This window comes from Pyrus communis, chromosome 2 (genome assembly GCF_963583255.1).
Source record: "Pyrus communis chromosome 2, drPyrComm1.1, whole genome shotgun sequence".
In the NCBI taxonomy this organism is placed as follows: domain Eukaryota; kingdom Viridiplantae; phylum Streptophyta; class Magnoliopsida; order Rosales; family Rosaceae; genus Pyrus; species Pyrus communis.
The window spans coordinates 8,420,056-8,443,401 of NC_084804.1; the positions used below are offsets into that span (position 1 = coordinate 8,420,056).

Below are 23,346 nucleotides of genomic sequence, written 5' to 3' on the forward strand. Positions count from 1 at the left end.
ACTTTGTTTTATTTTTGGTTTTTCATATGGATGATTAAACACTAATTAAGTCGAAAGAAATTTCATACAAAAAGATATTCAAATATGATTTTATACAGTAAAATAATATCACATCGTCATGTCAAATGGCATGACAATTTACATGTAAGAAGCCAAATAGTATCATAGTTTCTAAATTACTTAGAGCTAGTTTGATAATGCTCGTAAAACGATCGAAAACACTTTTGATGAAAATATTTTAGAAACTAATCTTTAATAAAAATTTAAATGGATCTTGAAAAAGTACTTTTAAATGCTTTATCCAAGAAGTATATATTTTATGCTTCTTCCAAAAAAACTTTTAAAGAACTTTCGAAATTCAAAATCAATTTCATCAAAAATATTTTCAGTTATTTTAAAACTATAAAAATGAGTGATCGGCCCATTAAATACTCCTGGAAAAAAAGCATGTGTGAAGCGTAATGGTCAACTAACGTTATCTTGCAAGCAAGCTCTTATTCCTCCTCAAAAAGTCTTCTACTTCCTTAGGCAGCGACAAAACAAAGCATAGATTCCTAACCTTCCTCCCCTGCAACTCCCATAAGTTCTTCCTTTTTCTTTTTCGGCTTCTGAATCGAAAGCAGACATAGTGCATAGTTTCACTCTCACTACTCTCTACTTAAATCTCTCTTTTGCCCTTTGTTTTCCACTATATTTACCGTGCGTTGAAGAACAAAGGAAGAGTAGATGTTGTTATGGGCAGCCTCTTCTCATTTTTCAAAAACAAGCAGACCAACAGCCGTGGAGTTTCAAGAAGTATCTCCGGTAGCACCGCCGGCAGAAATCGCAGCGTAACTGGAAGAACGCCGCCGTATGATCCAACGATGTTCAAAAAAAGGAGCACAAATGATACAGGTGGCAGCAAAACAAAGAGCGGTACAGAGAAGAAGCTCTCCACCCAGAAGAAGGAGAAGTACGCTTATATTCCTGATAACTTCACATCCATTGAACAGGTCTGTCTGTCTCTCTCTAATAATTTTGTCTGAAATTAAGCAGAGAGCATATGAAAATTTTCCTTTTTATTTAAGTGTATGAAAATTAATCATTAATTTCACCTAAAATTTAGGGAATATCTGTTTTAATCAGAGGATTGTTTCTTCTATCCTTTAACTGTCCAAGGTTTTGTTTTGGATGGAATTTTGTTTTTGGGTCTTCTCCTCCTCTAACTGTCCTTGGTAAATTGGTTTTGACCAAAAATCTGTGGTTTTGTTCTAAAGGTTACTATGGACTTTTCAACATAAAAATTTCAAATAATTGAATATACAATGACAATGTAAGCCTCTAAGAGACACCTATGGGGTTAGTGGTTGAGCACTAATTTTATACGTCTATTCTACATAGTACGTTTTGAGTTTGATTTATCACACGATGATAGTTAGAGAGATATTGAAATAACTCTGTGAGTCTTTTTATTTTTAAAAAAAATGAACTGCAGTGATGAAACCACTCATTAATCTTTTTTTTTCTTTTAAACCTCCTCTAAATCAAAGTTAACCATTTTTTTTCTTTCTCCTCAATTTGTTCTCCAACTTTGACTTATGCGATTAGAGGCAAAGGAAATCATTCTTTTATTTTAAATTACTCTAATTTACGTACAAAATTCGAATTTGATTGTAAAAAAGCATACACACTGTTTTACCTAACTAATTTAAACCCATTTTCTTATTAATTGACTGTCAATGATGACTCTAGACCCATTTACACGACCATTCGAGTACAGTTTAGACTAGAATTTGGAGTACAGGTACCACTACCTACCACTGGAACGTGGTCTGTCTGCCGTCCCTATTCCATACTTTTTTCATCCCCTCTTATATTTTGTAGTCACAGTTAAGTCACGTTAATATTTTATATTTTTTTTATAGAAATAATAAGACAAAAAGTAATGAGAATATAAAATATTAACGTAACTTAACCGTGATTACATAATATAAAAAATGATGAGAAAAGTATGAGATGAGAAGAGCAGACAATTCAGGTCCCTAGACTGAAAACTAAGTGGTTAGCTCCATTTTTCAACACCATTTATGGTCGTTGGAGTTGGATCTGGAGCAATTAAAATGACTGAGGTCCAAAACCAGTCGATGATCTCAAAGACATGACATCATTATTGAACGTTTCTTATCTCATAATGGCTTTTGAGAATATGTTATTGGACGTGCTCAAAATGGAACCCACATCTTAAAAAAATTGAGTTTAAGAATCAAATGATTCGAATCATTAAAATTTAATTTAAAAATTACAATTATTATAATTTTTAGAAATGTCTCTTATTTGTAGCTATTGAATCAAATTTCAACGATTTAAATCATTTGATTCTTAAACTCAATTTTTATAAATCCGGAGAAGAACTGTTCCATAAAGTGCACTTTTTTCTGTTGATATAGTATTGGTACACTTGCTTTGAACATACTTAACCGCATGTGCTCCACTAAAATAATTTATGTTATTTTTCATTTCATTAATTAAAGAGTAGGACCTACCTTTTAATTATTGGTCCTAACTATTGGGAGAGGATCCTCTATCTAGACTCCTTTGGTCCGGATCTTCCAGGTCCTCCCCCAACACGGGTTTTCTCCTTCCTTCTCTGCGGTTCTGCTGCTGCTTCTTCAAATTTTCTTCTTCTTTCTTCTCGGTGATTCTGCCGCGTCCTTTGCAATTCTTCTCTGCGGTTCTACTTCGTCAATCGTGACTACAATCCTGACGACGCCGTCGTCTCCTCTGACATTCGCCCCTTCTCAACCGTCCCGCCGTCTCGAGGCGGAGGATCCAAGGCTGCCACTGCCATCGCAACTTCTTCTCATTTGGATGGCGTCAAGGTCGTCTGATCGTCTTCCGGCTGGTCAATTTTAGGTTGAAAGGACCAGATTGATGCATCCGGAGGATCCAGATAAAAGGGATCTGGAGGGAATTCCGTTCATAACTTTCATCCCGTCAACTTTATTAAACACGTAAATTGATAACGGCACGATATTTTATCAAAAGGATTCGGTCCTGAGATTTGTAAATTGTGTTTATTAGTTAGATTTTGTTAAGTATTGTTTAAATTTATTTTTAAATAAAAATATTTAAAATAATTTTTAATTGCATGATATATGATGAACGAACACGATTCACTTCAAAATCCTTAGACCATCTTCAATGGTTAGGCTAAAAGCCAAATTTTTTAGCCCGAAAAATTTAACTTTTAGCCCATAAACAGTTTTTCTACTCCAACCATTCTAGCCTAAAATTTTAGCCTTGGATTATTAAAGAATGAATTTAGGCTTTTTTTTTGTTAAATTAATTTTTTTTTAAATAAATATGTAGACTATCGTAAATTAATTTTATGAACATTTTAATCTAAAAAAATTTAAATTTCGATAAATATTGGGTGAAGTCCACTCCAATTTATGGGCTAAATTTTGGGGGGAATTTGGCATTGGTTTAGCATTTAGCATTTAGCCCAAAATTTCCTCTTGGGTTGGAGTGGGTTTGGAGGGAAATTTTGGGGAGTAATTTGACTTTTAGCCCAGGAGTTGGTCTTACAAGATGATCCGTACTTGATATTTTGGTACCAGTAAAAATTTTCAAATGGACATCCACTCATTTAGTGGAGTTGGAGTCAGTCCTCCATGTGTTGACTTGGAGAGTCTTTCAACTTACCCAAACAAGTTGGAGGTTTGGATAGTGCTTTGAGTTGTATTCCAAACATATTGCTCTTTGTCCTATCCAATTCTAAATCACCACAAAAAATACATGATTTTATTTTTAATTGAGTGGTTAATTTCAATTTATTTAATTAATCATGGCCCAAGCAGCTCTCACCATCTCAATTATTAATCCCGCATGTTGCACGCATCTTTCTTTCTTTGCATCAGTGACGTGTGAACGCGTCTCTTAAAAGAATCAAGAATCTTATTTTAAGGCACAATGGCATATTGGATTTCTTTAGCTTAGCCAATGGGCAATGTCAGCACATTGACTACAAGCAAAGCAGTGGGGACAGAGATCCACTCCAGATCTCACTGTTCGGAGTCCAAGGACAAGGCAATTCAAACTATTTAAATTTAGTTTGACGGTCTCCATTAATTCATTTAGCTGGTCCACCTCACACAAATCAAAGTTTCTGATATTTCTTTCCCACAAATTATAGGCCTGGATTTTCTGGTCCTTGGGCTCTAGATAGTAAGGTTTGGAGAAGTGGTCCCACAACCTTACTGCTTAGATATTTTTAGCGTACTGCTGGAACACAAGTTGGTACATCACGTATTATGATATAAGTGGCTGAGAGTATATTTTTCAATGTTCCTCCACTTGTATCATGATCATGACATATGGTGCATCTCCTCGTGTTTCCGGAACACTTAAAATTCTCTCATGCTTATCTTTGTGAATACGACGATGCGTCTATCTCCCTTGTTGTATGATGTGTAACAACTGAAAAAATAAAACATGAACATGCTTAACATTGTAAAAAATAAATACAATTGATTCATTTTGCAGGTTACAGATGCCTTGAGAAAAGAAGGTTTAGAGTCATCTAATCTCATTGTCGGAATCGACTTCACCAAGAGCAACGAATGGACAGGTTCGCGGACGAAAACTAAAACTGCAATGCCCTTCATATACATACACTTTCATGCATCATGTATTTTGTATATGGACATCTTTGAAGCTGATGACTTCTTCTTGTTGTTGTTACTGCAGGCAAAGCTTCATTCAGAAACAGGAGCCTGCACGCCATTGGCGATGAACCTAATCCATACGAGAAAGCAATCTCCATTGTCGGAAAAACTCTAGCTCCATTTGATGAAGACAACCTAATTCCTTGTTTCGGCTTTGGTGATGGTAGGGGCCTCTGGTTTGAAGCTCTGGACTATTTTCTTTCGTTTCATGTTTTTTTTATCACTGCAATGACTTTGCCTCCCTCCCAATTATTTTCTAGCTACCACTCATGACGAAGGGGTGTTCAGCTTTCACACCGATCATTCGCCCTGCCATGGTTTCGAGGAAGTTTTGGCCTGCTACAAAAGAATAGTTCCAAATTTGCAACTTTCAGGTTGGTGCAATCTTATGTTTTTGTGTTATAATTTAGAATATCATTAGAGTCGGAGATTTATAGACATGTTTTGTGTTTAAGGGCCAACTTCTTATGGACCTGTAATTGAAGCTGCAATGGATATTGTGGAGAAAAGTGGGGGGCAATACCATGTCTTAGTTATCATTGCAGATGGCCAGGTTTATATCTGATGCTCTCTCTCTTTCCCTCTCTCTCTCCCCCTCTCCCTCTCCCTCGACTAAGTATGAGTTTCTTGATTGTAAAGGTCACGAGAAGTATCAATACGAGCAACAACGAATTGAGTCCACAGGAGGAGAAGACGATCAAATCAATTGCAGATGCAAGGTAGAACCTGGAATTTGTCATTTCCTTTGTTTTATGTGTATCTATGCAATGCAAGAGTTTTAAGTATATCAATGCAATTGAAAACTTGTGTGAGCAGTTTCTATCCACTCTCGATTATTCTTGTTGGAGTCGGCGATGGTCCCTGGGAAGACATGAGGAAGTTCGATGACAAGATCCCTTCACGCGATTTTGATAATTTTCAGGTATTATAATCTATATACCAATAAGTTAACTGTCAATGCAGAGATTTTAAGCAGACATTAATTCACCAACCAGTTTGTTTTTGTGTAGTTTGTTAACTTCACCGAAATTATGTCTAAACGCGCAACTTCCACTGAGAAAGAAGCTGCATTTGCTCTGGCTGCCCTCATGGAAATCCCAATCCAGTATAAGGCAGCTGTTGAACTCAGTTTACTTGGGTATGGTTAGCATAAACATCATTTTGATTGGAATAGCTACCAGCCTACTAGCAAGCGTATGCTTTACTAATATAAGTTTTAATGTACCTGGGAATAGACGCACGGCAGGGCACGGGAACAGAATCGTTCCACGCCCTCCACCAGTTCCTTACTCTCCTCGTGCACCGCCAACTCGTGAACCAAGCGGTCTTTCAGCACCTGGGGGTGATGAACGAAGCGAGCTGGTATAGTTTCTTGTCATTTTTTCAATTGCTGTATGTAGATGACCAAAGCGAAATGTCTTTGAGCTCCTTACAAATTCGGATTACTGATTTTGTTTCCTGCTTTTAAATTCGAATGCAGGTCTGTCCAATCTGCCTAACTAATCCAAAGGACCTAGCCTTTGGCTGTGGACATATGGTGAGCTGCACTAGCACAACCATTTGTCTTTGTTCCTTCCTATTTTACATGGCACTAACAGTTATTTCATTGCAGTCCTGCAGAGACTGTGGACCGAGATTGTCCGCCTGTCCAATTTGCCGCCAGCCAATCCGCAGTCGTCTCAGGGTTTTTGCTGGATAACCGCACAAAAGGATTCGTTCGTTGTTTATCAGATTGTGTATATGTAGCTTTTAGAGATTGTCTGCCTTCCGTCAGTGACACCGGGGTGTTGAATTGCGCCAGATCGCACAGTCCTGCTTTCTAACTCTAATGTGTAATGCTGCTTTACTTTAATCATCTGTAAGATATTTGGTTTGCTTAAAATCGTCAGAACTCGTGAGTTGTGCTTCTTCTGTCAACTTTCGTGAATTAGTGAGAAAATTGATGGCGTTATAATTCGTTCAATTTGCTGAAGAATCAAGTTAATACGAAAATGAAAAGTGTAAACTTTGTAGAACAAATTGCATTAGGTCAATAATCCAGAGCAATTGCTCTAACAGTGACAATGTTGATTATCCGTAAGCTTATCAAATTGTATAGCTCGTCTGGGGCACGACAATCACTTTAAACCATCACTGGTTCAGTGTTTCTTCTTCCATTATCCTATCCAGTCTCTGCAATGTGTTGAAAATCTGGTCTGTATATGGGTGAGATTCGTCATCTGCTCCAAATGTGTGATACATACATTCCACCTCGATTGAACTACTTCCGGTTGGTTTCTTGACGTTGTTGTCTCTCAGTAGCTTCCTCACTCTACCAGCATCCTCCCATCTACCTGCATCTTCATACATGCTGGCCAGAAGAATATACCTCCCAGAATTTTCAGGGTCCAAAACAAACAACTTTTCTGCAGCTTTTTCGGCGAGTTCCATGTTATTATGTATTCTACAAGCTCCCAGTAAGGCCCCATATACATCTTTACCTGCTTCCATGGGAATGGTTCTGATAAGTTCGACCGCCTGGTCAAGTAAACCAGCTCTTCCCAGAAGGTCGACCACACAAGCATAATGTTTCTCGCTTTTCGCTACTCCATATTCTCCCATTTTCTCAAAAAGTTCCAAGCCTTTCGTGATGAACCCCGAGTGACTACAAGTGGACAGCAAACACAAAAATACAATACCATCCGGGCGTAAGCCAGACTCCACAAACTGCGAAAACATTTGGAGTGCCTCATCTGCATGCCCATGCATTCCATAACACCGCATCATCGCACTCCACGCCCCCACATTTTTCTCGCTGATTTGATAAAAAATAACTCTGGCAGTGGTTACGCGGCCACAATTTGCGTACATTGTAATGAGAGCGCTGCCTAAAACAGCGTCGACTTTCATACTTGACTTTATAATGTAAGAATGAATCCAAAATCCAACTTCAATAGCTGATGCTTCAACACAAGCCGGAAGAATGCACACAAGAGTGGCATGGTCAGGCAAGCATGCAGCACGATCTTGCAGCATGGTGCGGAAAAGCATGAGAGCCTCGTGAGGATTTCCATTTGCCGTATACCCCGAAATAATGGAATTCCAACTTACAGAATCTTTCCCAGGTATTTCATCAAACACTCTTCTCGAAATCTCAATCTCCTCACACTTGGAATACAAGGCAATAAGAGCATTCCCAACGAACAAATCCGAGTCGAGTCCACATTTCACAACATGTCCATGAACAATCCGACCTCGTTTTCCATCTCTCATTGCACCACAAGCCTTGAGCACAAAAGGGTAGGTGTACCTATTTGCAGGCACACCACTCAACCGCATTCTATTATACACATTGAATGCTTCAACAAAAGGACCCACATTCGCATAGCCCTGAATAACCATGTTCCACACAAAAGCATCTCTCTCAAGCAATCTATCGAACACCTTCCGTGCAGCTTCCATGCTTGATTCACTGCACTCCACATACTTTCCAACTAGCTTTGCAACGACAAATGGGTTTTGCTCAAAACCTCCAGTGGTTATCTGGGCATGGAGTTTTTTTATCGAATTGGTGCTTTTACAGTGTTGCAGTAAGTAGGTATAGTGATAAGAGTGTCTGCAATGAAGTGTCGTGTATGTTCTGCCACCAATGAAAAACCCTAATAATCTGAAGGGTTCCTTCCATGAAATTAAAACCTCTGCTTGTCTGGCTAAACCATTTATCTGGGTCTTGAGTAGCAGCACCATTACAGAAGGTACAGGAAATTACCTAGATGGTACCATTGCAGCAGTCTATCTGTGTCAATGGCAATACAAACTCACAAATTCTTAATGGTATGCAAAAGGGAATGAGTTCCGCTTCATTGCCCTGTAGTCCAACCCCCCAATAAGCAATTCTAATATTTAATTCAAGAAATAAGGTCGCTTGAGAATTTTTATCGTTCTACTTTAGACACTGCTTGACTCCTTACATGTAAAGAGTCATTCTTTCTTACACAACGACCTAACATTATTTACTGTACAAATATCATAATCTGAACCGTTCATTTTCTTTATCATCATCTAAAGATCATTTCTAGAAAAAATCATTTTATTTGAATATCGTTTAGTCATTCATATATGTTAAACAAATTGATGATTATGAATCATCTACTTGTTCAATTTATACGAATGGCAGAACGGTCCTTAAATGAATAAAACATTCTAATGATTTTTAGATTATGATAAAAAAAATATTAAATGGTTTGAATTATGATAATAATTTCTTCCACTTCAAGTCCAATTAAGTTTTTTTATTTGTATTCAATTTGAATGAGGTCCTCTAGTTCTTGCTACTACAAGCGCACACATTCTATGGTCGAAGGTACTTTCTCTTTAAGGTATTGTATGGCGTGGCATCTTCCGATCACTTCATCTTCGACTTCTTCGATGGCGAGGCCTAAACCTACTCCGGCAGATCAAGTACATGACATGTTCAACGACACGTCTACGAGCTCGATACCCTGCCATTTGATGGGGGCATTTGACAGCTTTCTCAATCTCTCTCGTTTCCCTGCTTGCAACAGGGTGTCACAGTTTCACTCATCTTGCAACATATCAATTATGTCGTCCACCCATATTGTAGCAGCGAAAAAGTTGCGTCAAAATCATCCTCACTCGTTCGACCAAAAAAACCAAAAACCCATCCTTGCTCACTCTGTCGATATGAGATACCAAAATTTAAACCTTTAAAAATTCAATTAAAAGTGTTTGCACCAGCACCAGAAGCCCCCAGTTCAACTTTGCCATCCCAATATCGCTTGTATAAAAATAAAAATGCAATTTAGAGTTACACAGGACCACTCAAAACCAGTTAGTAACTTAATACGGCACTAACCGCGTTTGGACACACTCCACAATATTTTCTCATATTCCAAACCGTTCATGATCTTCATTCAAAGTTTATCCTTGCAAAATTTCGTCTAAGTCGCAAAGCGTTTCAATATCTAATTGTGACAAAAATCAAATATCTAAAGTGGTTAAAAAGCAGACACATCCCACAAAGTTGTGCATCAGTATAACATCAAAAACGCAAAAACCCATCATCCATGTAGTTGTTCTGAAGAAATATACAGATACCCTTGACAGCATAACTCCATCTACTTCTGTTCTTTCTCAGATTCAGTGTTGCTTGGCTTCGGAATTGGTTGAATTCTCACATATGGATTCCTAGTCAATGTCTCTCCTTTCAGTGCAGCAACATAGCGGTCGTTTGTGTTCTCCTTTCGCTGCAACTCCCCAAGGAATTCTGCCAATCTTTCTTTATTTACTTGCCCCATCCTCTGATTCACAATTTCAAGCAAAAAACTGTCAGCATTTGTGGTAATTCAGAGTATGAAACTGTTTCAAGAACAACCCGAAATTGAAATCCATCTGAAATGTACAAGTTAGCTTAGCTTTCAATAACAAGATGTTATAAAACTAACATGAGATTTCTTCACTGTTTCCGATCCAATAGGGATCAGTACGGAATGCCTTTGTAATAGGTGAGACACGAACGAGCAATGGTTCCTCGACAAGATTTGAGTTGATTTATTCACTGTTTCTGATGAATCAAGCTTATGGGAAGAATAAGTAAAATAAGGTAAATTTTGGAACCGAGACCAACTTAGAGGAGTTATCTACGAGCACTTACCTATTCTAGAGCCGAATGAGGAAAAATGGAAGCAAAACTTGCCCTCAAAACTTCCACTACGCTTCAAGACCACACTGAATTTTAGCAGTGCAAAAAATAAAGTAAAAGGCAAGCTCCTAAAGATTTTGTGATGCACAATCTTAGCAAAACAACCTTGTTAAAGATATTGGGGAAGCTAAACTACTTGGTTGAGTTGGTTCCATATCATCAAACACTGCAATTTTTCGACATTCTGGCATATGGATGTATGTGCTTCTTGTCGAAAACACTTTAAGCGCTTTAAGAACGCAAAAACATTTTCTCTAAAAGCACTGTCAGTCATTTTAAAAACGCTTCCAAACGAGCCCGTACATATGTTGTAAACTAGTGAGTGAAAATTATTCAACCAGATGCCTATCCTTTACCTAAAGTTTGAAGCTTACACACATTGGTTTCAACACACTAAATTTTCAGGTCACTTCATAGACAGACAAAGACAGTTCATTTTATCAAACACATTACTCATATAACATATTACAACTTCATGAACAAGTCAAGATTGCAGCTTTGAATTTGCATCAAACAAAAACAATCCACACAAACCTAATCATCAATTTGATCACCTAACTTCCTCGCGATTCGAAAAGGGGTTCGTCTAATACTCCATAAATTAACAATTTCTGCGTAATTACAAGCAAAACTCATTTCTTAAAGCCGAATATAACTTCAGAAAACCATGGAGTTTAACAAAAACGCACCATTGATTCGGGTCGGGCGTTGCGGCGGAGCTCGGCCTCCAGCTGTTGGTTTCCGGAGTTGGTCGTCTGCATAACGAAGTAACCAATAACGCCCGGAACGACGCCGCAGACGGTGGCGAAGGCCAAGAAGAAGGGCGTCGAGTCACGGGTCTTGTTCACTATCCACCTCCACAGCATGGGCATTCTCGACCTGAATGAAGCTCGTCGGTCCGTCTCTTTTGCCTTCTCTGGTTTTCGGTTCGTTTTTCTTCTGTTCAGGTTGAATTGGGCTCTTATTGGACTTCACACGTGTCTTTCTTCCGTGGACTAAAGACTTAGCACGTGGGCTCTTTAGCTGGACTGAGGTGTCACACGTGTCTGAACCTTTACCTTGTAGGGCCCATTGGTTTGGGCCCAATGACAATGCTTTTCTTACAATTTTTTAGGTTGTTGTTGGCGGTGAGTATTTATCCGACCCAAGTGACTCGACCAGCCTATTCGAATTGTATGCGAATAGTTTGGTTTGGTTTGGTTTTGACCAAAGATACAAAGATACATTCAAACAACCTATAATACTATGATGCAGATATAGTATTGTCGAAGTCGAATGCGTGCAACTCAACACTATCAATCTTTGAGTGTGGTCTAATATCTTAGTGGATAGGTTGTTAACCTTCTACAGTTTTACCTATGAGTTTCGGATACGAAACTCCCTCTCTCTTTAATAATCCTGAAATAAAACTAAAAAAAAACCATGAATTATCCCTATTAATTGATAGATTGGAATTTAAACATGAACACTAGCAAAGAGTCATCAAAGCCTGCGTCACTTTATTAGTTTAAGTTAGATGATTAACTACTTTATTAGTACAACTAATTAACTACTTATCTGTTGGTTTGCACTTTTATTCCAATTGGTAAGGAAAGAAAACTGAAAATCAACCCCCTTGGGTCTTAGTTGCGGCTGCAAAGTGCAGACCACCACCAAGTCTCGGTGTTTGAGATTGAGTTGATCCAACTTTAACCCTTCAACTTCAAGTTGTTAGATAGGCATGAGTAGTTTAGGTCAGAAAACTAAAGCTGTTTTCATGCAGTTACCAAATGACAGATGTGGCCTCCCAGAAGGGGCAGAGAACCCACATGAATGATACATCCCACAGCTAGAAGGAAAAAGAAGAATCTAATTAAACGTTTGTCTTTTCTGCACGTAATAAAATGATGTCGACAGAGATAGATAGAGAGATATAGACAGAGCCGACATTTGAGAATCTTTTGTAATTGTTCAAAGCCAACCTTCTCTCTATATTCTCTCTACAGTCTTCCACAAGCGCCCACAACATCCCCACCACCATTCCCCCCCTTTGCTTTGCTTTATCTCTTACCCTTACGTAAGATCATCATCGTGTGATGAAAGGTTGCATGGCTTTAGAACCCATTTGAAAATCCACCTCTCTCTCTCTCTCTCTCTTTTTTTCTCTCTCACTGTGTTTAATATTGAATGACTAAAATACATGTTAGGAAAGTGGTTTACAAATTTTATATTGACTGAGAGTTCGAGTTTGAATCATGCTTATTATTTTATTAGGAAGCAAGAGTGATTTGTCATTGGATTGGGGACTGGGAAGAGTTTGGAATCTCTTTATGCAACTGATCAAAAGCTCCTCCTTCAAGGTTGATCATCAAGGGATTGTTCTCTTACAGGGCATAGTATTGCGAAGGACGGTTGGTAAAGACCAGAAAAAAGTAATTCTTTGCAAAGACCTTATAACCCTCTAGCTCCCTCCCTTAATTAATCTCTATCTAAATGTAATTGATTATGTACAACTCATTTGTTGTTGTGGCCATTTAGAGAAAGAAAAAGAAATATAAAGGCCTGTTTTTCTGTAATCATGACCATAAGTTCACTTCTCAACCTAAGAATTACTCTTGAACTAAGAAATTAATGCTAACACCTTAAGCTTTGCACATATTCCTAGTTCTCGCTAGCTTAATTTGATGGGTACATAATCACATGTCTCATAACTATAAGTTTTGCACATACGTGAAGAATATGGTCAATAAATGTGGCGGATTTAGCATTTTACCTTAGATTGATCGAAAGCCAACATTTTTACACCATCATATTATACTAAGGCCAACTTTCATTCCTACTCGACGAGTGAGTCTTGCAATCAAGCTTCCTTATGTGTTTGCACTTGAAGGCATGTGAACAACTCTCTCATCACCTTTTTGGCTAAAAGCATGTGTATATACAAAATAATTATACGTACGGTTTAAGACAACTTCATTCTATTATAAGTTATAAATATCATTTCTAAGGCTACTCCATAATGAAATTTAATGATTGGAGTCCCCAAAAAATGATATCCGAATTCAAAATTGTTTGGTCATCTATGCAGAAAAATGCGGTTCATTGCGGATAATAAAAAATTAAATGGATAATCCTTGACAGAAAACTAAAAATTGAATGTTCTGATTGTTGAATCACATCCTAACAAAAAAAAAAAAAAAAGATATTGAATACCATAAGGGGGATAGGGTTCCACCAATACTGGATATGTCTTCTATATTACTGATATCCTGTAAATATTGTGTTGATATAGGATGTCGGCCGGGTACCAAAATGGGTGCGGAAATATCTCGTGACATGTTGTCGTTATGGTTCAGTGATGTCCCAATACATTATCACACTATGTTGTCGAGAATCTCACTTCATGAGTAGGAAAGCGAGATCACCCTTAAAAAGGAGCTTATACATCACTTAATGGGAAAGAGTAGAACTCTATCCATGACCTAAACCTAATTAAGTTTATCATGAAGAGTATAATTTCATTGATATACACAACAAAAAGATACAACCATTATATATAGTTGTGGATGCAAGTGGCCCTCTACCACAGTTAGGGGTGGTTCGGTATGGGATACCATACCGAAACTAGTATCCCGAATCCCAAACCAAAATTTTTTGGGACGGGAATTTGAAGACCAATCCCAAACCAAATTTTCGGGAATCCCAAATTTCGGGAATCCCGAAATATTTTCGGGATTTTGGGACAAATCGGGAATCCCAAATTGAAATATGAAATTATGAATTGTTCTTCAAATATATAATTCAAGAACACATTCATGAACTAGGAATTTCATTTCATTCACACTACCATTTAATTGAACACTGGCATGCTTGACTGTTTTTATCATAGTCAAAATTCAAATTAATTAAACCCTTTTTGCAATCTGTTGAGAGACAAAAGAATCAAGGCTTCTAAAATCATCAGCCATGACAGCAGCAATAATAAAATCCACATGAATATCAAACAGAACATGAAAAATATGCAAGGTGTAGGGCATTCCAGGTTGCAGAGCATGAATTAGAAACTACTAGCATCAATTATAAAAGAATAGTATATATATATATATATGTATAAATATATATATATATAATAATTAACATTATATATTTTCGGTTCGGTATGGGATTCCCGAAATATTGAGAAGCCAATCCCGAATCCCATACCGAAATTTTGGGATCGGTTCGGGATAGCATCCCGAAAATTTCGGGAATTTCGGTTTGGGAAATTTTTGGTTTGGGATCGGGATTTTTTCGGTTCGGTTCGGGATTTTTGGGAATTTTTTCCACCCCTAACCACAGTGGTTAAGAGGAGTGTTGCCCTTGTATCACCCTGTGAGTTTGAACCTCGTTGATTCCCTAATCTAACAAGTCTGTCGTTTGACAAAAAAAATTAATACAGTTGTGGGTAAACTAAAATAAGGAAATGCAATGTAGTAAATACAAAGGAACCAATTGCAATCAACTAGGAAAAGGAAAGGCAGTCTATCAAGGATTATATAGGATTGGAACATTTCACGTCTGGCGACGTGATCTGAGAAGAGATTTTTTAACCTTAACATATTTTCCACACGCACCCACCATGCGGCTAACCACAATGGCTTTATATACGGTACACATAGTACCATTTGTTAGTTCCAAATTCTAGTCTGTTCATGTAAAAGAATCTGATCCACAAAATGTAGTACAACTACTTCTATAGGAAATTTTGGTTGCATTGAAATTAGGATAGTGATATTCACACAATCTTTTTAATTTTTTATCATTAAATCGAATGATTGAAGAAGATTAATAACAAAAAATTAACAAAAATAAATGAAGCGTAAAAATAAGTGTGTGAATAATACTTTCTCAAATTATGCTAGTAAATTGGTATCCATCTTCCTACATCTCGCATTGTGAAGCACAATAAAACATATGTAGTTTCAACTTTTTTTTCTGTGTGATTGCTATATATACACCGTTCCTTTTCCTGTCTAATCATGCGCGGCTCAGTTAATCAGTATGAGAGTCAGGCAGAGAGAGAGACCAGTCAAAGATTTGTGTCGTAATCATGAAAGATGTTAGCATGTCTTTTCCCAAATGGAAATGATATTTTAAGGAAAGGAACTAAAGGTTCACCATAGAGAACAAAAAATGGTAAAGAAAAAGCAGTTTGGATGGCAGGAAAAATAAAAGGAAAATTATTAAAAAAATAAAAGAAGACTGTGACGGTGTGCCAGGTAAATTTGTTCAGTTGATCATGGGTCCCCCACCAAGTCATAAAATGTTGAATGATAAAAGTGTTCTTTTTCCTTTGTGATAAAAAAATAAAAGAGATCATAATTATCTGATGGCCCCATCAAACTCATCATGGTAAAGCTGAAAATAAAAGAAAGAAAAAATATCCTCCAATTTGTTGTATGATCATGAGTTCTACTTCTTATACTGTAACAACTTGTTTTTTTCCAGAGTTATTGTATCTCTTTAATTTAATAATAAAAGTAAAATTACTTGCATGAAATATGTTCATTGACGCGTTACATCTTGATTTAATAATACAATACTATGAATATATATAATGCTGTTTAGGTAAGAACGGTATAATGAAGATAAAATCAGTTACAAATAAGTCCTTATCCAACAAGAGGGCTTATGAGAAGATTTAACAGAGTCTCTGTTAATTATTAGTTGTTCGAAATGCAATTGGATTAAAACTGAAAAGGATCATTTGATGCCGTGACTCATATATATCATTACTACTTTTATCTGTTCAATACCATGCATGAAGTACGTATGAACAGAATTGAATTGGGGTCCTTTTTTTTCGAGAAATATTGTACTCTGGATAATATACTTGTGCCCTATTCATATACCATATGAATATTGTATAATTATGTTCCCATCTGATTTTCATGCTAAAATATTGTATTAATCCATTACGACCCACCTCGTGGAAAAGTAGATCATCGTCATAAATCGTATGTTATACTAAAAGTACCAATACATGTATTGTTCATAGCTTTAGTTTTAGGGAAGACACTCTGTTCTTTGTCGTTCAAGACATTACCGAGAATTGTATGCAAAGCGTTGTCCTATAAGAGAATATAGCTACTATATTTAAAGTATACTTATCAACTTTATTTCTTGTCCTCTTTGATGTTTCTTATCCACGATGATCTTGATAGAGTTAACATATGATTTCTCTTCACTTAAGTGTGATTTAAACCTAGTTAATGAACTTCTAATTAATTTCCCCTTCCTTATTGTTCCGTGTACTTTACATTATTCTCTAGTTTTTCAGATCGACTTCTTGTGCATTCTTTAACGTCAACTCGAAATTGGGGAATAAATCGTAAAACAAAAGGCCATAAAAAATGTTTAACCCTATTTATTAGGTTAATTGTTTTGTTTGGATCAATGGTAACATAATATTGTTTCAACGTGAAAGTTTACTGTGTAAGAATTTGAGTATGCATGATTTGGTTTATTGTGGCCGGCTGTTTGGTTCAAATTTAATGCAGGAAGTATTGTAGGAAAATGTTTGGTTTAGTTTCAATTGAATAAGGATTGGAATGTGGTTAATAAGCCCTGTGAATACACTCATTATAGGACAATGATTGCTTGTTAGTTTTTCTACTTGGATTCTAATAGTAGAGATAGTAGATGCATATATATATATATATATATATGTATGATGGCCTCCAACTCTCACAAAACTACGTTTTTATATATTGAATCGAAAGCCTATTATCGATTAAGCATATCAGAGTTTTGACAGAGAGGAGAAGGACAGCCATTGAGCTCAACTATGGCTTCGTCTTCTACAAGTCCTGGATGTTTGATTGTTGGTTCTTATCATTTTGTCGCTTAGGGCAATTATAGAGACTTCATAGTGTCATCATAGTGCCCATATAGAGCTTGTGTAGTGCATTTTAAAGCCCTTGTAGTTTTGATTAATCTCGTGGTTTATTTGCTTAATCTTGGTCTTGTAATTGAGCGTGTTTACTCTAACGTACTCTACAAGGTTATTCTCATTGTTCTCCCTTTTCTTTTTTAAAAGGAGGATAAGTGGTGGTAAACCACTGTTATCCACCCTTTTCGGGAGCCGAAAAGACTCACAGAGACATTTTAGCCTCCTCTGGCCACAAGTCTGGCTTCCACACCAGCAGCAGATTTCGAACCTGAAACCTCCAGTTTTTAGTTTTAAAGAAACCTCATAATTTGTTATTTACCACTGCATGTTCAGATGGTTTTATCCATATTGAAATTTGAGGAGCATCCCCCCCCCCCTTTTTTCCCAGATCGCATGAATCGATCACTTGAACCAAAACCTTTAATTAGAGGGAGACACAGTGTTTTTGTTTGTTGAGTCGATTAGAGAGGGAAATAGTTGAACAAACATACTGCCTACGTTTATGATGATCTCCAGACCTCATCAAAGAGCTACTCTAATCCCAAATGTTCATAATCTAAGCCCTAATGTATACCTAGGTATGCAAAGAATATAAGAATGGATTGCAAAATAACCAAAAAAGCTGTGGAAAATGATAACGTCATTGATTAATGTATTCAATAGTACAATACATCAAATATTGTACGTATAAAAGTAAATAGATCGATCAAGTAATGTATACAATAGGGTTTGTGATTGGAGAGGGATTATTAAATAGAGGATTAGGGCATAGTATTGCGTGTTGTAGGGTATGGACGGTTGAGTGGCCCACACAACCTTTTGAGAGGGCCTCTGTTTTTCGTTCGTTTGTGAGCAGACAAAAGCAGGGAAGCTTCTTATCCCTCCCCCTGGGTTTTCACACAAAACCTTACACATGGAATCTCTTCGAAAGCCAAGATCCAAATATCACCATCCTAATATAGTAATATTCCCTCTCTGTTCAACCCCACTTCACAGTCTTAACTACCAAAAAAACCATTCTCTCTTCTCTTGGATCTCATCAGTCATGGAAACAGGAATATAAGTAATACTTGGGAAATCTAAGGGCAAATGTTAATTGTAGCTTTGATGCCAACAGCGGCCTATAAAGTCCACTGTCGCACAAGCCATTTTATTAGTTCAAGTCCAGTGTTCTGTTCTCTCTCTCTCTGTGTTTAACTTCATCTCTCTCACAGTCACACACTCAGAGAGTGCTGCAATGGCACCCATGAGTCTTCCTCCTGGATTCAGATTCCACCCAACAGATGAGGAGCTTGTTGCTTACTATCTGGATCGAAAAATCAATGGTCGCACCATTGAGCTAGAAATTATCCCAGAGGTCGACCTCTACAAATGTGAGCCATGGGATCTGCCTGGTAAGTATTTGATTTTGTTTTTTGCGTGGTGTAAATATATAATTCTAGTAATAATAATATGAATTTCAAGCGAAATTAATAAAGAAAGTTGAGGTTTTATCACAAAACCAATTGAAAATATATGGAATAGTCCAACTCCTTATAAGTTCATGCAAAATCCCTTGATTTCTCAATGTAGGATTCACACTCTCAACACTTGAATTCATTACAACAGGACTCCAGAAGTCCTCTAACTGTGCATAGAGTTTGACATATTCTGTTTACTGTAGATAAGTCATTTCTTCCGAGCAAAGACATGGAGTGGTACTTCTACAGCCCGAGGGATAGGAAGTACCCCAACGGGTCGAGAACGAATAGGGCCACTCGAGCTGGGTACTGGAAAGCCACTGGAAAAGACAGGGGGGTGAGTAGTCAGAGCCGTGCTGTCGGCATGAAGAAGACATTGGTGTACTATAGAGGTAGAGCCCCTCATGGTATTAGAACCAACTGGGTTATGCATGAGTACCGGCTGGTCGATTCTGTGTGTGCCAATGCATCATCATCTCTAAAGGTATATATAAGTATTGTATCACATCACTGGTTGTATGGTTTAATATGCATCTAATGACAATGAATAAGGGCTAGCTGCTTGATTCACTGAATAGGATATAATTTAACTGTTTCAAAAACAGTATGCCACTGTTAGTGTTCCCCCGGGGGGGGGGGGGGGGGGAGGGAGAGAGAGAGAGAGACTTCTTGCACCCTTATAAATTAGGGTTTGGTGAGTTTTCCAAGAGAAAAAAGATTTTAGGGTTTCTGATTTCTAAAGAAACTTTAATTATATACAAATTATTGTAACTACCATAGAAGAATTATTGGTTAATTAGGGTTTCCAATTAAGATGTACATGAATCCAGTGCTTGACTGATATATTAAAGAGCACTTCCCAGTATGCACTTTAACTACTGCACAAAGCAGTTAGCTAGGAACATTAATTGAATATGAACATCTTCCTGTATAAATATCATAAATATCATCATATACAGGTCATAGTTTACGGCATCATTTGTACATATGTAATGTCTTGGACCCGAATAAAGGCAAATTTCAATATCACTCTTTGTATTTTTTTATTGCTTTAATTTCTTTCTTGTCCTCTAAAAGGAATTAGCTTATCAACATGATGATTAAAGACTCTTCAGTCTACACTTTAGGTGTACTTGCTAGTATCTTTTTCTAGACTTTAGCATCAGATATATTTCTGCTCTTTTTTTCTCTCTTCTTTCTGGATTTGCTTTTCAGTTCTCGTCTTTGTTATGCTTACATGTATATATGTAATTTTATCATGCCATGTTTAACTTTTTGGTTATTTTGAACTACCACAGGATTCTTACGCATTGTGCCGAGTGTTCAAGAAAACAATACAAATGCCCAAGAATAACAAAGAAGAAAAGCCAGTTGGGATTAACAATGCAGACAAGGATTCAATCTGGGTCTCCAATGAACAATTGTTTGGGAAAGAAAATAGTGGCATTAATGAGGGAGCTTCAAGAGGGATTGAAACTGATCAAGATGGGAATTATTCCAACCATGATTATCCCAAATTTCCATCTGACACCTCTTCTTCAGATCTCACTCAAGGCACACCTACTGAAAATGGCATAGCTGATGATTTACAAGCTCCATTTGCTTCTGATGAAGCAAACAGTTCAGCTGATCTATACTCTTTTGGTGTCCACTGCTCCTCAGATCTAATTCAGGTTTGTACAAAGTACCATGTACAATTTCATTTCTTCGGAACAACACATTTACGCGCTCATGATAGGAAGTGGTACAATGGCATTAGTTGGGTCATAGGATATAACAGGATCATATGATAATAGTCAGGGTCACTTTTTTTTAAACAGTCTGTATATTATTATGTTATCAAACTATTACTTAAACATTATATTTAAGCATACATGATCACATAATCAATCATTAAGATTAATAGTTTTGCAACCATACGCCTACATTTATAACAAAATAATATGCTCTTTTAAAGTCTTTTATAATCTTCCTGATATGATTGCTTCCTTTGCCAGGGCTACATTTTGGGAAATATTCTACTCTTGTAAATAGCTAATCTGCTTTACCTCTAAGGCTTCGTGTTCACACCCCATATATATAATTATAAGTTGAAGCTACGTAAATGAATCATGATCATGGGCACATTCAAACACGCGCAAACCCTACTATGATTGGTTGGAAGTGGCCCACAAAACAAGGCATTGGAGTTTTCTTTTGATCTTAAAGTAACAAAAGTCGCAAGTAATGAGCTTTATATCTTTTGCTAAAGCTTCATTCAAAAATCTTTATAGTAGACTGATCCAAATGGGCTTTCTTCATCAACTTCTATAACTTCTTTTGACTGACTCAAACGTCTTTCTTCCTAATTTTCCTCAGAAGTGCTCCTCTCCAACTTCTCTATCCCCAATGCCTTTTAGTTTTAGTCATCTCCCTAACAATTTGAGCGCTTCCCTATTTCTCTTTTTTGAAAGAAAAAAAAAAAGCTGTTTGAAATCGATTATGTATTAACTTTCCAGTAATTGCTTATATGAAATTCATTATATATATATATATATAATTTGTTTACAATAAACTTCGTCATGTTATTTTCCATATATACATGTCTACTTAATGTGTGTGTATGCACCAAAACACTAATTTATTGTATCCGCTTGCCAAATAATGCAGGAAACGTATATACCACACAATACGAGCGTATTGAATAGCTATCAATTTCCTTACCCACCCTTACAACTTGAAGACTTCCCGCAGATCAATTTAGCTGCAGAGACAAAAACAGCGAAGCCCGAAATCATCGACGAGTACATGTTGTACGACAAGTTCAAGGGTTACATGAATGGAACGTTTGAAGAGATCTTCTCTTTATGTTCCTCTCAAGACAACTCTGTGGCCTTCTCCATGCAAGACTAAGTACTATACATACTAACACTCACATTTTCATACTACAATTCATTCATACACAAAGGTAGAATTAAAATATTGTGTTCCACTGGCTAAATAACTAGCAGTGGTGGAGATTTCGTATTGCCAGAAAATGAGATTATCATGATAAGGCTATATATAAAGTACTTCACAATGGAGAATGAAGTACTTTATATTATTCCCAGAGCATAAATTTTTTTTTTTCTTACATAATTTTCCTTGTATTGGTTAATTCCCCCCTTTTGCATGTTGGTGTTGAATCGTGTTAGGTCAATTTTGGGAAGGGAAATGGATAAGCTGATTATTGTAACGGTATTATTTGGAAAGAAGAAGATTGTTGGAACAGTGTACGTGTCTCTCCATTGGAAAATGGTTACTATAATTACATGGATTATATACTTAAACTAAGTACTTAATTAAGTAACCAGTTAGATAACCATGAGACTTGGACAAGTAACTCAAAGATGGTGGTCGAGGTTTTGAACTGACTAGGAACTGTATAGTAATTCTGATACGATATTAGACAACTACTGAATCCAATTCCAAATGCATCTTTTAAGTTATGGAAGTGATCAACAGTATATTAAAGTAACAGTTTACAAAAATTATGAAATCTTTTCTCAAAAGTACAAACTACATCAACCATTTTAGGCAACAGACTTCCAAAGCTTCCTGCCAATTCTGCAAGTTTTTTTTTTTTGGGAGACTGATTAATATATTAAACCAGAGGAAAGTCGCAAAGGGCAGAAAGCCAACAAGGGCAACCGAACAGAGAATACAACTAGAAGTGAGAGAGGGGGTACAAACCGACACAGCCAATGCCTTGGCGTCAACCGAAATTCACAACAAAAAACTAACTTGAGGGGGCAAGGAAGGCCGTCTTTGTTTAGAATGCTTCATGGTTTCTACTGCAAGTATTTGTTTTGTAGTGGAAATCATGAAGCATTTTATCATGGGGTGTGACGGTACCGGCTACAGAAGCAATGTTTATGTCTAAGACTTGATCCGGAATTATAAGCCATGTTTATGCCCAAGCTCGTATTACATATTTTTAACATATCATAACCTGAAGAATAAGTTTGACCAAAAGAAAAAGCCTTTAAAATATGAATATGTAAATTTTTCAACGAGGAAATATTATAGGAAACATATTCATTGGGCCGCTGTAACAACCAAAATTTTCCGGTGCATTAAAGAGGTGAACATGAGCAGTGCGATGAGGACCAATGTACATGTTGGGATTCATGACATTTACTTAGGAAGCCCAAGGTGCCACTAATCTACATTATTGAAAAATAAATTCGCTTATAAAGAAAAAGTATATCTAATCATGGACAGCTGGTGCCTTGAGTACTCCTTGAGAATTAGCTGGATTATTACAAAAAGTCAAGCTATAATATATTGTTGGCTATCCCAGATTGGTGAGGGAAATAAGAAAGAAAGAATTTAAATATGATTACTTCATTCTAACTAATATCAAAGTATTTTATGATAAAACTTCATACTTAACGGATTTGGCAGATAGTAATTATGGGCTCTCGGCCCGTAGACCTGAAAAATCCAACATGATATTAGAGTCAGGTTACAGCCCCATGCAAGCCAAACAATTTTGGACTCCATGGAGCCGACCTCTAAGTTTCATCTCCACATCTGACCCAATTATTA

The 23,346-nt window shown here is 36.9% G+C and overlaps 4 protein-coding genes across 4 annotated transcripts; 2 read left to right on the forward strand and 2 right to left on the reverse strand.

The window, feature by feature from the left end:
- Positions 1 to 448: 448 nt before the first annotated feature.
- On the forward strand, positions 449 to 6,614 carry LOC137725190 (E3 ubiquitin-protein ligase RGLG4-like). The gene is made up of 11 exons (XM_068463789.1): positions 449 to 992; positions 4,525 to 4,609; positions 4,729 to 4,869; positions 4,967 to 5,080; positions 5,162 to 5,259; positions 5,346 to 5,425; positions 5,523 to 5,628; positions 5,717 to 5,844; positions 5,942 to 6,068; positions 6,187 to 6,243; positions 6,319 to 6,614. The coding sequence occupies exons 1-11, from the start codon at positions 735 to 737 to the stop codon at positions 6,403 to 6,405; spliced, it is 1,281 nt and encodes a 426-aa protein (XP_068319890.1). The 5' UTR covers positions 449 to 734; the 3' UTR covers positions 6,406 to 6,614.
- A 126-nt stretch (positions 6,615 to 6,740) lies between these two features.
- Positions 6,741 to 8,548, reverse strand: LOC137725189 (pentatricopeptide repeat-containing protein CRR2, chloroplastic-like). Its single transcript, XM_068463788.1, has one exon. The coding sequence runs from the start codon at positions 8,430 to 8,432 to the stop codon at positions 6,837 to 6,839; it is 1,596 nt and encodes a 531-aa protein (XP_068319889.1). The 5' UTR covers positions 8,433 to 8,548; the 3' UTR covers positions 6,741 to 6,836.
- Positions 8,549 to 9,585: 1,037 nt separating this feature from the next.
- On the reverse strand, positions 9,586 to 11,338 carry LOC137726918 (uncharacterized). The gene is made up of 2 exons (XM_068465869.1): positions 11,097 to 11,338; positions 9,586 to 10,006 (listed from the first exon to the last, which is right to left on the reverse strand). The coding sequence occupies exons 1-2, from the start codon at positions 11,277 to 11,279 to the stop codon at positions 9,824 to 9,826; spliced, it is 366 nt and encodes a 121-aa protein (XP_068321970.1). The 5' UTR covers positions 11,280 to 11,338; the 3' UTR covers positions 9,586 to 9,823.
- A 7,216-nt stretch (positions 11,339 to 18,554) lies between these two features.
- LOC137721699 (NAC domain-containing protein 54-like) lies at positions 18,555 to 21,988 on the forward strand. Its single transcript, XM_068460728.1, has 4 exons — positions 18,555 to 18,711; positions 18,981 to 19,261; positions 20,076 to 20,450; positions 21,427 to 21,988. Exons 1-4 carry the CDS (start codon positions 18,555 to 18,557, stop codon positions 21,667 to 21,669), a joined length of 1,056 nt encoding a protein of 351 aa, XP_068316829.1. The 3' UTR covers positions 21,670 to 21,988.
- Positions 21,989 to 23,346: the final 1,358 nt, after the last annotated feature.